The 19,262-nt window shown below is 37.7% G+C and overlaps 1 protein-coding gene across 2 annotated transcripts in view; it reads left to right on the plus strand.

Moving 5' to 3' along the window:
• COG5 (component of oligomeric golgi complex 5) overlaps positions 1–19,262 on the plus strand; it is a 310,045-nt gene that overhangs the window by 108,759 nt on the left and 182,024 nt on the right. For both annotated transcript variants that reach the window (XM_048836332.2, XM_048836333.2), the window contains exon 7: positions 16,645–16,775. In XM_048836332.2, coding sequence (XP_048692289.2) covers positions 16,645–16,775 — 131 coding nt within the window. The remainder of the gene's footprint in view (positions 1–16,644; positions 16,776–19,262) is intronic.

A 19,262-nucleotide genomic window follows, 5' to 3' on the forward strand; every position in this document is an offset into this window, starting at 1 on the left:
GTTCTAAACTTTTTCTTTTATTCTTTTGAGTTTACATGATGTAGACCAAAAATATACTTAATTTTTAAAAAGATTTAATTCAGTCACTAGATGACATCAGAGTTGGAGATCTTTCTTCAGTAATTTGTCATCATGGAGAACTCAGAAAAATGTTGTCTTAGCTAGACCAAAATGGTTTTGGAGCTGTTGAGCATGCCTGGATGATCACGATTCTTAAAGACTTTCTTTCTCGCAAGAAGCTGGAGTGAGTTTTAGTTTTCTAGGTCTTAAACCTTGTGTACTCTTTCAAAGGCAGCGGGGTAGCAAAAGAGATGTGAACACTTTGTTACACATAATATTAAATTTCTACTATTGTGATATTCTGTCTCAAAGGTTCCTAAACTCTGCTCTGCAAATGTCAGATCACACACTGTTGACTCCTCTTTGCTCACAGCTGTTACTATAGACATCCATTTTCAAAAAGGACAGAATGCTTAACACAAGGAAGTCAAAAATATATCAATACTTGGTTATTTTTCCATCTCAGAAATTGATGTAGATGCCCCAGTGTTGTTGCATGACTATGAATGAGCGAGTAGGTGGCACATGCAAGCCTGAATGAGAGGGGAGGTGGATACTCCCATATAGTATCTTTATGAAAGAGTGCTGACCATCTCAGCTAATGCTGGACTACAGGATTAGGAAGGTAACTAAACTCCCTTTGTTAGGAGCATCAGGAGAAGGCCTCTTCCTGCTCTGCCACCACAAATATCTAATCTCCCTCCCTTAGATGTTAATGGTTACATTGACTGTGTGAAATTCAACTGTATTTACAGGGTTATGTGCTCTGTATCAGATAATTACAGGGATCTGAGGTTTGTTTGGGTTACAGATGCCTTTTGAACTTTGAAATTATTGTGTGGATTCTGTTTCATGGGCATGAACTTCTCCATTTGGGTATTCAGGTGCTTCAGTTAAATTAATGGTATAGTGTGTTTCAAAAGGGTTGAAATTATGGGTGACTTTTCTTGATAACTGGGGACAGTTTAATATTGGTGAGCTAGAGTAACTGGGATTGATGGCTGCGTCTCCCAACTCCCCAGAGGCTGAGGGGTAAATTAGGCATCAGACTACTGTTTGTGCCAAAGGAGGTTGGATTTGTGAGGAAACTGGCAGGGTTGCAGGCATTGATTAGGCCATGACATTGCATGAGCCCATCAAGACTGTAGGTAGAAGCTGGTTTGCAAGGCCCAGAACAGTAAGGGTGCTGTTAACTTTGGGCATTAAAGGCAGGGTAAGCCAGTGACACACTGGGGACGGGGCAGCTGTTTCCTCTGTTGTTGTTTATATTACCATTGTGTCTAGGAGACCTTGTCATGGACCAGGACCCCATTATGCTAAGCACTGTACAAATACAGAACAAAAAGATGATCCCTGCCCCTCTAAGACAAGACACAACAGATGGATACAGGCAGACTGAAACAATGCAGTGGTATAACTGCACCAGTCGCTCTTTCACTGCCTCTTTTGTTGCTGGGGTGAGAGACGGGGTGGGGTTGTCTGTAGGTGTTACTTTGATTTGCCTTTTAAGTTTTAGTTGCTGCCACTTGGCCACATCTAATCTCTCTGCCCTTGTCATTTGCAAGATGTGGCTCAAACTATGAAAAGGTTTGAGAATTCCTACAGTTGCTTTTTCACATTTTTCTCATTCAGTTACAGCTGTTAACCATAATAAAGTTATTGCAGTGTAAATGTATTGTTGTCCTTTTGGCCCCTGAGGCTAGCCAAAATTCAGGGCCTTAGAGGGTTGTTTCCATTAGAGTAAGAAATCAGTGGTATGTATCAGTTATATTCTTGGTGAAAAGTTAGTTATTTAGGAAAAAATATTTACAAAGTTCTGTTTCTGGGAACACAATAGAAACAACTATAGGCAGTTTCCTTGCTCTGAAATCCCCAAATCTGTCACTCCAGCAACATCTGTCTTATCTCTCTGCTTTCTCTCAGCGTCATGCTTGCAAGTCCTTCTCCAGGCTTTCTCTGCCCAGAACACACACAGGCTGCAAACCAGTATCCTAACCAGTGTGTTGCAACCTGGGAAACCTCTCAGTCCACATGGCTCAGCTCTGACCTGCCACATAGCCTATTGCTTCATGTGGTAGACTCATAGCTCCCAGCTATTCTTCCTACATAACGTAGTTTGCTTCCTCCTTTCGTTGAGCATGAAAGTGCTTGGTGCATCCACTGGCTTTGATGAAATCAGTGATTGTCTTTGCATACAAGACTCACCTGCCGGCAGCCATTAGAACCTTTCACCATAATAATATAAATAATGTCTATGGCACATCAAAAAGCTCACACAAAGCCTTGATTTTGTGGTACAACAGAATAACTGTTGTTTGTTTTTGCTTGGAAAAGTGCAGGATCACCAGAGTGCATAGCATACAGTGAGGGCATCGTACCCACATATGTCATTTCCTCAAATATATGAAATAGTAAGCAGTCACTGACTGAGCAACTGGGATATGTGCTAGGGAAACCCTTGGGGGGCTGGAATTCTTTTTCCCAGCAGTAATTCCATACCTCCTACTCCAGTCTTAAGGAGTAACAAGTTCATGTGTTTCACACATTAAATAAATTTAATGCCAGATTTTTACAACAAAATAAATGTGCTAGTATGCATGTATGAAAACACCCCGTTCCCCCTCTTAGCACACAAACACTCTGAAAGGCTGTGTGTATGTGTTTTCCTAGTGCATTCATAAAGCTTATATATATATATATATATATCTCACATTGTTTTTCAGAAGCACGTTTTAAGATCCTGGGATAAGTCAGTGCCAGCTGGGTTACCTCATAGAAGCAATTTAAGTTTTTTGCTTTCAGAATGTACACAATTGTACCAAATGGTTTGGTTTTGTGTTTTAAGTCACTGGTGAGGATAATGTTAAAGGGTTTTATTTCCCATCCTGTATATTACGCAGTATTCTGATAGGGAAGGCTGGGAAAAAAAGATATTTCCTAGCCAATCTGCCTTTGTTGGAAAAAAACCCAAAGCTCACTTACCAAAAGAATATGAATCTGGTTGGTACAGTGAATGAAAGTAATGTTCAGTGAGGTCACGCATCTACGTGTATTAGAAAAAATTGGAAGGGGGCGGAGCTAAAGAAATTCAAACCCTACTGTTTTAGCCCTAAGTGAATGTGGGAGTTCTGAGGCATAACTTGCAATTAGACCTAAGTAATGTTTGTCTTGATGCTTTTAAGCTATTTTCTGAATCATGGCATTTTCACAGGAATGCCTCCAAAATATGGTGCTCGTTGTCAAGTCAGTGATGATGATAAAAATAGAAGTAAATTCATTTCCATCAGTTCCAGATCCTGCCTGGCATCTGATTTCCAGACTGAGAGAACAAAAAAGAATTAACTCTTCCATCAAGATGCATAAAACTCTATTTTCATATGCTTTTAAAAATAGATAATCAATTTTCCTCACTCATCCCCCAATATTGTTCTTGTTCTTTTAATGCATGCATAAACTCAGAAACGCACTCTTCTGTGAGAAATGCACAACTTTCCACTGTGGGAGGGATTGGTCATAGATGATGATAACAGTACTAGGTAGGAAGTATTTAAGATAAAATAAACTCTCTGTTCAGTTCAATGATAGTCATTTTTTGGAAACAGAAAAAACCAAACCCAAGTGTATGGTAGGCATGGCAACCCCTACCCCACAGATAGGAGTTTTCTAAAGCCATTTGTTTCACCATGCTGGAGAAAACCATTTCCTCTTTATCTAGATGCTCTTTAATATCAATGAGGACAAGTTTAGGTCTTTCCCCTACAGTGAAGCAGCCAGGTAAGATAAAACAATGTGTATGGCAGGGACCTGTTTAAAAGTGTGGAATAACGTGTATGTGGTTAATTACTGGTACAAATTACACTTTGAGATTGAATTGTATATTTTCCAACTGTTTGGTTTTGTCACAAATGCCCCAGATCTTTAAATCCCCCTCCACCCCCCAAATATCTTTGAGAAACTATCTTGAGGCTGCCTCAATTGTCATACCCTCTGCTGGGGCTCTGTGACTAGGGCACATAGCACTAGGGGAAGCAGCCAACCCCATGCAGTGTGTAGCCCCAGTAATCCAGCCCTACTGCAATGCTGAATGCTGCTAAAATACTAAAAAGTTAAACTCAATTGTACTATGCATGCATGAAGTGCAATTTTCAAAGGATAATTTTGTTAAACAAAAACCAGTTTTCACTGGAGCACTTACCCTCCTGCAACTAAAATGTGTATTTTGATACCATATTTCAAGTACCTGCACAGATGTTTCAGCAGCAGAACTGTTTAAAGCAGAGGGGAGCTGCAAGAATTTTATGAGAAAAGTCCTTCTTTAATTTTTTTTTTCATACTTAAAAATGACTGCACTGTCTTTGCTCACAATTCCAAATGAAAACTCACCTTTTGGAAAGAGACTAAGCCTGGAAAATTTTAACCTGAGTAATGAAAGTTTCAACAATTTTTACGACTGACTACAGGACAACCTTGACTCTAGCTTTAATACAGTACTTTAAACCGTATTGTTGCTTTTTAGTGTGGGGTTCTCTCTGTTGTTCCAAAAGTTTTAATGTGTTATGTCATCCTTTGTTCATTTGCTACTCTGTATCCTGGTTCCCCATAATTTACACTTATGTAGTACTACTGATGAACAATATGCCATTAGCGAAGTCTCTACAGTACACTGGTGAAATGCTGTTTCTCGTAGGCATTGTGTGCTAAGGCTGAAATATCTAAAAAAAATATATTCTTCTGTTTAACTTCTCTAAAGAATTTAATTCTTTCCTAATAAATCAATCTGTAAAAATGCACTGATGTTATTGCAATTTTTGATTAAACTACTGGCCACTATACAAGTCCATTATTCACGGGAGTTACCATCACTGTCCAGTGTGGTTCCCGGGATTTAAATTTATTGAAATTGTCATGTAGTAAACTAAATTATGCCAACATACGGTGGTATCTGTCTTCTTCGGAGTAACTTACATAGCACCATAAATTCACATGGTACTTTCCAGAGATAGACATATTGTCTGCCCTGAAGAGCTTCAATTATATGAGAGAACCGTAAATCAAGTACTGTTTGTAATCCTAACCATGCAATAACTTCCTCTTTCAACAGCCAGTCCTATACTTAGTGTTATTATTAGGAACATAAAGAATTGCCCTATTGGAACAGACCCGTGGTCCATCTGGTCCAGTAGCTCATCTCCAGCAGTGGCCAGCACCAGATCCTTCAGTGGAAGGTGCGAGAAACCTCACTTTAGGCAGATGTAGGGTAGGGTATATGTAGGGTAATCTGCTCCCCAAAATTTGATCTCCTCCTAATCCTTGTATTTAAAGATTGGTTTGAGGCCTGAGGTTTATTACCCCTTCCCAAATTTGTAAGCATTTTGTAACTCTGAATAGTCTTTTTCACATAAACGTTCAGTTCTTCTTGGAATTTTGCTAAATTCTTGCCTCAATGGCTTCCTGTGACGTTGAGGTCCACAGCTTCATTATGCATTTTGTGGAAAAGTATTTCCTTTCATCAGTTTTGAATTTGCAACAATTTAATTTCACTGAGTACCTCCTTGTTCTTGTGTTATGGGACAGGGAGAACAGAAGCTCCTGATCTGCCTTTTCTATACTATTGATTTATTTTACATATTTTTATCATGTTCTGTCTTACTTGTCTCCTTTCTAAGGTAAACAATCCCAGTCTTTTCAATCTCTTCATATGAGAGTTTTTCCTCATATATTTGTTCTTTTCTGGATGCCCTCTAATGCTGTAATTCTTTTTGAGATGGGATGACCAGTACTGTACACAGTATTCAAGATGATGCCACACTATTAATTTATATAATGGCATTTTAATATGCTCCATATTATTTTTCATCCATTTCCATATGCATTCTAACATTGTTTGCTTTTTTTTGACCACAACTGCACATTGAGCAGAACTCTTCATTCAGCTGTCAACAATAATGCCCAGATTCCTTTCCTGAGTTAATACAGTTAACTAAGAACCTCATAAGGTGTATGATTAGTTTATTTTTTTCTCTCCAAAGTGCATTACTTTGCATTTATCAACATTGAACATTTACTGTTGTGCTACCCAGTCGCATAGCTTGTTTGGGTCTCTCTGAAGTTCCTCATAGTCCTCGCCAATCATGGCTAACCTAAATAACTTTGTACCACCTGCAGATTTTGCTACCTTGCTACTCACCCCCCTTTCCAGATTGTCAATAAATATATTAAACACTAGTCCTTGTGTAGAATCTTGAGGCACCCTGCTGTTAACCTTTTGCTATGATCAAAATTGAGCATATACTCCTGTCCTTTGTTTTCTATCTCCTAGCAAGTTTTTGATCCATTATAATACGCTCGCGACTACTTAGCTTTTGTAGTAGCCTCTTGCAAGGGTCCTAGTCAAAGGCCTTCTAGAGCTCTAAATAAATTCAAAGAAATCTAATCAATTTTTCCTTTGTGGAAATTATGCTGGTTAGACTTATATCCTGCTATTTCAGATGTTTTAATATTCTGTTTTTAGTTATTTCAAACAACTTGCCAGCTTCAGTTGTAAGGCTTACTGATCTCTAAATTGTCTGGGTCACATAGGTACAACGTTTGCTACTCGCCAATCCAGTAGCTGTTTTAATAAGCAATCACACATTTTTGTTAGCTTTTCAGCCACTTCATTCTTAAGCCCCATCAGAACTCTTGGGGGATATCATCGGGGCCTATGAGGTGACTTACTGCTTTTTAAATGATCATTTTTGCTCCAACACTTCCTCTTCTGATACCTCAATCTCTAGTAGAATGTCATCTTTATTACCAGAAAAGAGCAGGTCCAGTGCATGCACCTCCCCATCTTTGATTGTGAGTACTTATATAAAAAAAAGATTGATTTTCAGCTTTTACTTTTAACCCTTGCTGATCCAGCAGACCCATCAATTAATTCAGACTTCTTGCTAGTAGTATACCTAAAGAATCTGTTGTTTTTACATTTTTAGCTATTTGCTCTTCAAAATCAATTTTAGCCCTTCTAATTTCCCTCTTCCATATTGTGTGTTGTAATTTTATGCTCCTGCTTATTGGCTTTACTGGTTCTGTATATCCAAATTTTGAAAGATTTCTGTTTGACTTGAATAAGCTCTCAAGCCTTGTCATCTCATCATATTGGTTTACTTCTTGCTTTCATGGTTCTCCTTTTGTTATTTCACCATTGCTATTAGTACGTTTCTGTTTGCTACCTTCTAGTGAGTGGTCAAGATCAATACAGTTGTAATATAGAGTACAACATCACTTTTATGTGCTTTGTATGAAGCACATACGGATTCTGTCTTTATACTCATAGATTTCTATTTATCATAATTTACAACTCTCAGTGAATGTTTTGTTTTAATCTAGCATTTCCCCCTCCATATCTTCATCATATGAAGTTGTCAGAGTAGCATTAGAGGTCAGAAACTGAAATCACAAATATAGAAAGATTCCAAGCTTTGGAGTCGTCTAAATAGTTACAAAAACAGATATTTGGCTCAGGATATTGTTTTACTACATAACATGCTGTACTGATGTCAGGTTTATCTTGCTCAGCTAAACTCCTGTTATATAACTATCTGGGAAATGTTGGTTTAAAGAAAGCACATAATTAAGCGTCATCTCTTGTGGTAGATTAGAAACGCTGTTCAGATTTAGTAAACCAAGAAAATTTGGAATTCTAATGACCAAAATCTCTCTTCCTTTAAGAGACCTAAAGTCCCAACCCTTTCTCAGGTTGATATAGATTATAAATGTCACTAATCCCTAGTGCTCAGTGTATTTTTCTTTAGCATATAATATTTTTGTTCATGAAGGGATTCATCAGGCAGTCTGTATTTTAAGTCCCCAAAATGTTTCCAGCAGTGCATTCCAAGCTTAATAAGGTGTGATAATTACTGGGTGAGCATTACCAACATCTTATGGGACATGTAAGGTTTTAATTTGTGTTTTTTATAAACCAGAATATATGTTGTTCCTCAAATTTATGATTTTAAGACAGAATTTAAACTTTTGCAAAACTAATACAAGTACCTCTCTGTCAAAAAATATGTTCATATGTGCTCAGTGTTAAAATACTTCAGTAAGATCAATGGTAGCATTAATAACAAAGAGTTCACTCATCCAATCTGTGCTGTTGTCGTTTATTTTTTATTGGCATTACAATAGTCCTTACAGGCCCAAAATGAGTTTGGGGCTGCATTTTGTACACATGAGTTTACAGTCTAAATGGTCAAGACAGTTAAAGGGTGAGAGAAAGGAAGTATTATTAACCTAATTTTACAGATAGAGAACTGAGTTACAGAGAGAATAAATGACTTGAGTTAGGTCTCAGAGGAAGTCTATAACAGATCTGGGAATTGAACCCCGATCACTTGAGTCCAGTGCTTTCACTGGAAGATCAGCCTTTCTCTGTATAGTGTTTGGGCAATAAACTAAATCACTAATAGTTCTCTTCTTCTCAAACTTCTGAGGCTGTGAGTCTATGCATATTGATTGTAAATGGGGAGCAGACATGACTGACAGTGGGATGCAGTGCCTGAAGCACGGGTTCAAGGTTTGTTAATCTCTCGATTAAGTAACTGGAGGTAGCTTTTCAAACTCTTCAAGACAAATGTTTTTTCCTGTCAGCTAAAATTGCCAGGCTGGGATGTATATATGCCATTGTTACTGTTTAGAAAAAACTTTGTTCTAAATGTGCTATGTTTGTGGTTACTATCTGGCTTTGCCAATGCTAAGAAAGTTCAGTGTTTTTCTTCACCAGTTCAGCTCTGCTAGTGCTACCAGTGGTAGAGGTTTTATTGTAGAGAAGAGATAGGCGTGTCTATGGCCATATTGTCTGCTTAGATGGCACATCTCCTGCCTACATTACAGTTTCCATTGTTTTTAGCGCTGGCAGAAAAACACTTATAGATGTTTCTAGTGTGGACATACTGTCCCTTGAGGCTTTTTTCCTTTTTAAACTCTCAAGGTCACGTGACCTTCTCAACCAGTAAGAGAGTCCCTGCACTAATCTAAAAACAGTTCCAGCAGATAATCTAGCTCTGAATCCTGCACGTATTTTGACGTTACTGCTTTGGATTCCCATTTAAATGCATTGTCACCATGCTTTCTGTTTTTGATGTTGCACATAACTTTATATTGACAATGATATATAGTTTCATTGTAGAAGTTTTCAGGGAGGAAGCTAGAGGTGTTGGCAGTTGGGCAGCGGTTGGTTTTCATTTCTGGCACCTGGGGAGACATGGGAGCATTTTGAAATTGTGGGATAAACATGCTATCTAGATGTTTTTTCTAAAATGAGCACCACTGAAGTAGTTATCCAAGTTGACATTCTACGTTACCACCTTTAGGTTTCAGAATTCACACTTGACTGAGATGATTGAAATCACTTCTCAGAGCTGTTGTTTGGGCTGGCTGTGGACTCAGGAAGACATTAATGCATTTGTTTATGCTCAGTTTGAATTTTCAAAGTTTGAGGGCTAGGAACACAAGGTTGAGGTCTGCACGGGGCAGTGACCTTTAGTATGCAGACTGGACAGAGCACACCTTGGCCACATGAAGAGCGGAGGTCTGGGCTATGGGCCAGAGTCAGAGTAGGAGGAACAGGAATTGGGATGCACATCCACCCAGCAGCTCAGTGGAACTCTGAGGGAAAGCAATATCTTTATTACTTATCAACTGTCTCTCCAGGGAAGGGTCCTGGAAGTACAGGCCCGGTGTAGTGTGGTGTCAAGAACAGGGGCCAGAGCTTCTGCAGGGAGACACTTTCTCCCACAGGAGGCCCTGGCCTCCTGCTTATATCTTGCAATCGTATGTTAAAACCAGCAGATCCAGGCAGTTTGGTGGTCATCCCCATGGCTGATTTCTGGGAAGGGCAATAGACAATAGGGGAGACTTTCTCTCCTTTGGCCCCTTCTGCAGACCTTCCTGTGGGAAGAAAGGATCAGAGCCATATTTTAATTTTAATTTTGTTTAACAAAAGCTTGGCTTCTGGAGCACTGTTCTGTGGTATGATGAAAGGAATCCACAGCAAATTCTGTGGTGGTGGGACCTGAGGGACCCTGGCTATACCCATGCCTCCTTTATCCCATTTTACCAGAAGTTATGCATTAATTTGGCGTGTCAGCTTCAGAGAACAGATTCTGAACCTCCTCAGTTTCCTCACGCTTAAGAGTATCATTTGCCTCATTGAAATCTGTAGCAAAACTCCCATTGACTTCAATGGATGCAGGAGCAAGTCAACCCTATGGTTTGCCAGCATATTCACAGAAAAAATAGGTCGGCAGTAATCTGGTGGAAAGTGACATGCTGCACCCAGCAACATCAGTGTTGTAAACCTCTATGTGTACAGTACTTCATTAAAAGAAAAGGAGTACTTGTGGCACCTTAGAGACTAACCAATTTATTTGAGCATAAGCTTTCGTGACGTGAGCTGTAGCTCACGAAAGCTTATGCTCAAATAAATTGGTTAGTCTCTAAGGTGCCACAAGTACTCCTTTTCTTTTTGCAAATACAGACTAACACGGCTGTTACTCTGAAACCAGTACTTCATTAGCAGCCTTTAGGGGAGGAGTTCCTTTCTGCTGTCCTCCGTCCCTCTCTCTGTTCAGTTCTTAAAACACACCCACATACAAAAGTATTTGTCAGCCTGTCTGTGTTAAACTGAAGCCTATTAGACATTCAGTGTTGTTTGGGTAGGTTTTCTCTCTGCCTTATCAAGCTTTATCGTGTGGCACTACACGAGCCTTGTTTTAAATTTGTTATGCTGGGTTGCATATACAAGTGTATTGTGTCACAGTGCAGGGGAATAATACTCCCTGTCTGCATGGTTGTGATGTGACTCCTGATATGTTTTGTGTTCAGTTTTGAGCACGTTATTGTCAGACAAATTCTTAGAGTTAAATGAGTTGATAAAAGTAACAAAAAATATTGGGGGGCTGGAGCAACTAGTTATTAGGGAAGATTAAAAGAGTTTTTCTAAGTGAGGCCATAAATCTAATTATTCTATGAATTTCAAGGAGGCAAATGAATTAGTTAGCATAGTACAATGATTGTAACTAAGAGCAGTGGAGTCATATTTAAAAAACAACAACAAATTAGAGTTGTATATGGGTGGTGGGAATGTCCTGACCATGGTATCTGTTAGACTGTTGCGTATTCTTCCAAGGGAAGTGATGTAAGCACTATTTTGCACAGAAAACATCAATAAATGTACAATTCAGAAAACTCCTGCATTGATAAGAAGAGGGTCTAGATCACCCCTCCAAGATCTTTTCTATCTCTACTTTATAGAGATATTCCACAAAATGAAAGGTTTGAGAAGCAGTGCACTAACAAGCAGACTCTCCCTATATTTCTGTAAGGTAAGTAAAGATTATCCCCATTTTGCAGAAGAGGAAATTGAGAAACCAAAAGGTTAAAAGATTTGCCCTAGGTCACATAGTGAGTAAGGGGGAGAGTGGGAATTAAAATGGATTTTCTGACCCCAATCCCAGTCCACTAAACCATGTTGCTTCTCCAAAAACATTAACTGCTTTTACTGATAAAAAATGCTTTCCAGTTCTGTGAGTAGATGAGAAATCTTCAGTGCTAAAAAGCATTTGATTTTAAAAATAAATGATAAATCATTAACTTGCCATTGAGTTCCGACCTTGTTTTAAAGCCAAAATAAGATGCCAATAAAATGTACTTATGCACTTTAATCTGGATTTAGCATCATATTGTAGTTCTGATTTGTGGGTTTGATTTTTAATAACAGAACTAAATTAGTTAAGATGCAGTTTAACACTTATAAAGTGTAGACATACAAAAGATCATGGGTTCAAGTGACTGAAGAGTATAAAACATAAAAATTAGGGTGGTCAGGCGATTAAAAAGATTAATCACGATTAATCACACTGTTAAACAATAACAGAATGCCATTTATTTAAATATTTTGGATGTTTTCTACATTTTAAAATATATTGATTTCAGTTACAACACAGAATACAAAGTGTACTGTTATCACTTTATATTTATTTTTTATTACAAATATTTGTGCTGTAAAAAACAAAAGAAATTGTATTTTTCAATTCCCTTATTGGAAGTACTGTAGTGCAATCTCTTTATCATGAAAGTTGAACTTACAAATGTAGAATTATGTACAAAAAAACCTACATTCAAAAATAAAACAATGTAAAACTTTAAGGCCTACAGGTTCACTCAGTACTACTTCTTGTTCAGCCAGCCAGTCAGACAACAAGTTTGTTTACATTTGCAGGAGACAATGGTGTCCACTTCTTGTTTACAATGTCACCTGAAAGTGAGAACAGACGTTCGCATGGCACCGTTGTAGCCGGTGTTGCAAGATATTTACATACCAGAAATGCTAAAGATTCATATGTCCCTTCATCTTCAGCCACCATTCCAGAGGACATGCGTCCATACTGATGACTAGTTCTGCTTGATAACGATCCAAAGCGGTGCAGGCCAAAATAAATTTCAGTGGGTAATCTACTGTTTAACAGTATGATTAAAATGGCAATTAATCGCGATTAATTTTTTAATCGTGATTAATTTTTTTGAGTTAATCGCATGAGTTAACTGTGATTAATCAACAGCCCTAATAAAAATGTATGTGGTAAATCCTGTCCCCATAGAAATGAATGGCAAAACTCTCACTGACATTAACAGGACCAGGTTTTCACTCATGAAGTTTAGCTAAAAAAGTTGGGTTTTATTTTGGACAGTAAACTAAGGTTTGCATAATATGTGTGGGAGTAAGAAGGTTTTGTCCTTTTATATGAAATTATCCCATAATATATGCCATGCATAAGAAATAATTTAAGAATTTAAAATAACATCATAAATTAAAATAACAATAACAATTTAAGTAGTGTTGTAGTCATGTCAGTCCCAGGATATTTTATTGGACCAACTTCTGTTGTCTCTGCTTGTCTCTCACCAACAGAAGTTGGTCCTGGAACTGGCGTACCACTGTGCCCTCTGTTTTACCAATCTGGGTTCCCTCTCACACTGTGACATTGTGACAAGCTGCAAAGCCCTCCAAGATTGCCCTCACACAAACATCTACAGGGAGGGGCCACACCCAGCTATGTTCATGAATGCTCTGCCAGCCACTGCATGAACCAACGAGAGAGAGGCTCCAGCCAAAATACCCCCCATTTCCCCAGCCTCCCACCCTGGAGCTGTACTGTCCTATCTTAGTCAAAAGCCTGAACTCTATATGAGTTATTACCCAGTCTGCCGCTTCTACAAAGGAAAGTTGACGTGCATCAGCTCTTGGTCTTGAGCTGAGATTTTTCCCCAAGCACTTCACTCAAACCACACTGTTTTAGGTAAAAATATAAAATAGATTTATTAACTACAGAAAGATAGATTTTAAGTGATAGTAAACAGATCAAAGTAGATTACCTAGCAATAAACAAAATCGCAATCTAATCCTAGATAGGATTTGAATTAAGCAGTGTCTTACCCTGTTAGATGGTATAAACAGTCTACCAAGGTTTCGTACACAGACAGGCTTCCGTCTTTTCTGCCTGGGACCAGCACTTCTCCCAGTTCAGTCTTTGTTCCTCAGGTATTTCCAGGTGGGGAGTGAGGCACGTTGGTGATGTCACTTCCCCCTTTTATAGCTTATTCCAAACCACGTTCCCAGCCAAGTTTGTGGAAAAATACAGGTACCAAAATGGAGTTCAGTACCACGTGAACTGGTCACAAGCCCTTGCATGCTCTGATGAGTCATGGTAGCCATTATCCATAGGCTGACTGACAGTTCATCAGGTGAAGATAAGCTTTCTCCTTGGCCCATTGTCTTTGTTGATGTGCCATTCAACTTGAATAGGCCATTCATAGTCTGCTGGCAGACTGTATGTAAAGCTTATGGGTATTAACCAGATGCATGCACATTTGAAATATAAATACATAGTCAATAATCATAACTCCCGATACAAAAATGATACATTCATACAAATAGGATAATCATATTCAGCAAACCATAACTTTTCCATTGACACTTTACATGACACATCTTGCACAAGATGCATCATAATTATGTCATAATCATGTCATAATTATATCACTATAGTGAATATGGGATGCAAAGTGTCACAGGTCCAATAAAAGATATTACTTCACCCACCATGTGTCTCTAATAACAGTTTTAAAAAATTAGCAAGTTTTAAGTGTCAGTTACAATGAAAAAACAATTATTTTCAGATTGGTAGGTTATGATGTATTATACCGCAATTATTCCTTGATTATTTTTTAAGGAAAACCCACCTTAACTGTTTTCTTTGCTTTTGCTCAAAATCTTGTCATTTGACTTTGTGTGCGCACGTAAGCTACCAAATACTAGGCTGCTTTCTGACCATTAGACAACATGCCAACGTATTCAGTTATTGTAGGATAAAATGACTTTAGTTTTATTGTATTATTTCTTCACTGCTTAGACAGTAGAAGTACAAGTCTGATCCGTAGCTCTTATATCGGATTAGCTATCTACATTTGTGTGCTTGGTATTTCTAGTGAACATACTTAAAATTGCATTATGTTCAGCTAAAGCAGACATGAGAACCAGACTATTGCCACAGAATTCACATTGAAAAAAGTGATCAACTTTCATATCTTTTTATGTTTCTCTAGAGTTCAGCTATATTAAATTTAGAAATCTTACTGTATAAACATATTCAATTTGTACTCTCCTTACTCTTTCTGCATGTGGATTTGCAAGACTTCTTTTCTAATTGTATCCAATTCAGCACAATAGCCATGTCCCTGATCTACCAATTTTTTATTTGATTTGCTGATGTACTGTCAATGCTATGTACTGTGCTGGCATGAGGAAACCTAATTTGAAGACTGATTTGTGAGGAAATGACAGTATTGCTTATTTAAGGACTTGAAAAATGTACTCTCCTAATTGTGTGTGGCAAGTAGGAGGCTTTCTTAGGGGTTAGCAAGAATCATGGCCATCAACATCTGCAGAATATCTGTTTTCGTGAGGGGAAAAAACTTGAATACTTACAGATGAAACTCAATGGAGTGCTGCCTTTTTAAATCTGCAGGCAGGAGGGGCTGTGCTCCCTAATTCTTACTCACCATCTCCTCTGGACTGGCCAGCAATCTTTGCAGCAACATCCTATGTGAGCTAGGAGCAGTTTGAGCAACTGTTCTGTCAACTTGGCTATAGGTACTCAGGAGCCCCACCAGTGGTTGGCCGTCCCTTCTTGGAGATAGGAGGGAGGGAAGAGAGAGCTGCTTTGGCTGCTAAACTATGCTTTCTTGCTGGGCTTTGGTACCACATGGGAGCCTGCTGGAAGGAAAAGCAGGATAGGTGCTCCACTGACCACTTCTTCCTGAGCCCAGGACAGCCCTCAGCATAGCACGGCTTCCTTCTCCATTCAGCCACTGAGTACAGCATGGGAGGGGAGAAGATACTGAGAACCTACTCTTTTCCCTTCATTCCCCTCAGCTTGGAAAGAAGGCTACCAATAAGTTGAAGGAGGCATATCCTAATGTTTTGAAAGGAAGACAGCATGAATTTGGGAGGGAGATGGCAGTGAATAAGTTTATGGGGATTGGAAAGCCACACAATATGAGTTTTGTCGGGGTGTACAGGGAAAGGGCAATGACTTCAGATACTTTTAAAAAATAATCTGTCTGGTATCTGTGACATGTATTATACCTATTAGAAATGATCTGTTAGGGCATTATTCTGGGGGCATGTGTGTAAATTTGATTTTTTCACCTAATTTAGATGTAGAATTGTTAAAGATGGTTTGCCGTATCATCTGTAGTATGCACCCGTGCCACAAAGCAACTGGCAGCATTCAGTTATCATCTGCTGAAGTACTGGCGAACAGGAAGAAACAATTTTCGCACGCCAATTGCAAAACTCATAATGTCCTAATGTGGAAGGAAAGTGTAAAATTAGGACCTAATTATACAATGTTTGCTTTTGTTGTCTTCCTGGGATTCTTTTTTGAAAGTACTCAAAGGGAACTAGAAGAGAGAAATAAAAATTCATGCCCTGTATCTGCCGAGAGGATCAAGATCAGGCCTCTGGATAAGTTAGCTATAAAAGAACAGAAATGTGGAAATACGTTATTTGGGTGAGACATTTTTTCAAATGGGGTTAGAAAGAAGGATATTGTGGATATAGGAATGATTTTAGTAACACTCATAATTTTATTTGTCAACAGATAAACACTCTTGTAATATTGAAAAGAGATTTGACCATCCTTCCTCTTTGATTTAAAAATAGATTTTTCTGTCATCTTTGACATATAGGCTGCAAAGTAAATCATGATTTCTGCACTTTAATTATAACACCCACATATTTGGAATGTCTGGGTTTACAGGAAAACTATGAAACGAGTGCAGTGAATTTACTGTAGTAATGCTCACTTGTTGAATAATTTTCCTTTGATTTTCAGTTTGTTTAATAAATAAATTATTTGAATACATTCTACATTAAGTATCTTGTGAAAATGCCAGAAATATCTGTATGTTGTAAACGTTTCATTATCATACATGTCAGAATTTTTTAATTTTATCTAAATTCTGTTGCTTTTATAGATTATCTTTCACAAGGAATAGACCTCTCCGGAATAGAAGTAATTGAAAATGACCTGCTTTTTATTGCAAGAGCTCGACTTGAGGTTGAAAATCAGGCTAAACGGTTACTTGAGCAAGGGGTAGAGACTCAGGTAAAAAACATTTTTTTTCATTTCAAAAGCAAAGATGAATATGGAACTTTGAAGCTAATTATTCTGTTTACTATAGAATTGTCAAACTGAGGGACCAAACCTGAAAAATCTTGCTTATCTGAGCAATTGTTACTCACATAAGGACTCTCTCAGAAGTTAATGGGGTTAATTGCATTAATAAGTTTACTCAAAAAAATAAGATTTTGCAGGATAAAGACCTGAAAACTTGAGAAAAATTAAATGTGTATTTTATAGAACATAATATAACAAACTTCTTTTTGTGGTAAAGGGATAGTTTGTTAATATTGAAAATATTTTGTATTAACATAATGCTCTGTGCTTTATATTTAAGGTTACTGAGCATTATAAATGAATTTGAAAAATGTATATTCTGAGAAGTGCAAGGAATCTGCTGCCATTTAGCTGTGCTTTGGTGTAATGAACTGATTCAGAAGATTTCCTATTAAAACTTTAAAGACACCTTAAACTTTGAGATAAAAATCTATTTTAAGGAGTATCAGAATGAATGTGCATAATTATATTCATTTATACTAAATCTGATTACCTGCAATTTAAAGGGGCTGAATAAATGTATTCTTGTATAACTATCGTACAATACCATCTATGCTTTTCTCTGCATTTTTCTGTTTTCATGTCTTAGTATTTTTAAAATAAATTTACATTTTTATTATTAAAATAACCCTTTTTTTTTCATTTTAAAGCCCCTCAATTATCGTAAGTGGAATGTTGGTCTAATACAGTTCTGTAGTAAGTTGGGGTTCTATGGGAAACAAAGTCAGAATATTAAAAAAAGATATTTGTGTGCTCTTTTTCACAAAATTTTCTAGTCATGTTAAAAAATTAGGAATGTGATTTATAAGTAAAAACATTATAATAGCACCAATGTTTCCTACATTTTCAGTATCAGAGTGGTAGCCGTGTTAGTCTGGATCTGTAAAAGCGGAACTCTTTGCCGCTTTTACATTTTCAGTGTCATTTAAGAGTTGAAGGCTTGGTTTAAGCTTAATCGCTTTTAAGATATAAAGTGGAGGAATTCTATTGAAAGTTAACAGGAAAAAGGAAAAAAACAAATGAGACCATCAATTATATGCAATACTCCTTTACCATATTTGTTTGTGCTAGATAATGGAGTGCTAAAAAAGACCAGTCTGTCTCATACTTATACTTACACTGAGATTTCTTTCCTACTTAAGGCCAGTCTATGTAGGTTTTGATGTGGACACAGCAGCAAAATGAGAACAGATGCATGGAATTAAGCGGCAGGCTGCAACTTTTATTAAACTTTAACACAGGGGAGGAGTTCTATCTTCCCATTGCCCCTACTCTCCTATACAAGGCATTTAATTGTTTCCAGTGTGGGGGTTGTAGGGCTCCTTACCATATAATCTGTTAACTGGTGCCAGGGTTACAGGGCTTGTTATCATATAACCCATAATGCAGAGTGGCTCTCCTCAGCCTATCCTGCAGGACTCAACTCTCTCTGAGTCCTAACAGAACTGTGACTTCCATCAATATGGCTTTCCTAGTGTGTATTACACCAGTGCGAAAAACCTATTGAAGACAATACCTAAGAGGAAGTAGGCAGTAATTTTTTATTGTAAATAGGGCTGTCAAGCAATTAAAGAAATTAATTGTGCATTTAAACAATAATAGGATGCCATTTATTTAAATATTTTGGGTGTTTTCTACATTTTCAGATGTATTCATTTCAATTACAACATAGAATACAAAGTGTACAGTGTTCACTTTATATTTATTTTCTATTACAAATATTTGCACTGTAAAAAAAACACAAAAGAAATAGCATTTTTCAATTCACCTAATACAAGTACTGAAGTGCGATCTCTGTGTCATGAAAGTTGAACTTACAAATATAGAATTATGTACAAAAATAACTGCATTCAAAAATAAAACAAGTAAAAATGTAAAGTCTACTAGCCCACTCAGTCCTACTTCTTGTTCAGCCAATCACTAAGATAAACGAGTTTGTTGATATTTGCAGGAGTTAATGCTGCCTGCTTCTTGTTTACAATGTCATCTGAAAGTGAGAACAGGCGTTCGTATGGCACTTTTGTAGCCGGCATTGCAAGGTATTTATGTGCCAGATATGCTAAACATTCCTATGCCCCTTTGTGCTTCGGCCACCAATCCATAGGACTTGCTTCCATACTGATGATGCTCATTAAAAAAATGTATTAATTAAATTTGTGACTGAACTCCTAGGGGGAGAATTGTATGTCTCCTGCTCTGTTTTACCCGCATTCCGCCATATATTTCGTGTTATAGCAGTCTCGGCTGATGACCCAGCACATGTTCGTTTTAAGAACACTTTCACTGCAGATTTGACAAAACACAAAGAGGGTACCAATGTGAGATTTCTAAAAATAGCTATAGCACTTGACCCAAGGTTTAAGAATCTGAAGAGCCTTCCAAATCTGAGGGACAAGGTGTGGAGCATGCTTTCTG

This window comes from Caretta caretta, chromosome 1 (assembly GCF_965140235.1).
Source record: "Caretta caretta isolate rCarCar2 chromosome 1, rCarCar1.hap1, whole genome shotgun sequence".
NCBI classification, from domain to species: domain Eukaryota; kingdom Metazoa; phylum Chordata; order Testudines; family Cheloniidae; genus Caretta; species Caretta caretta.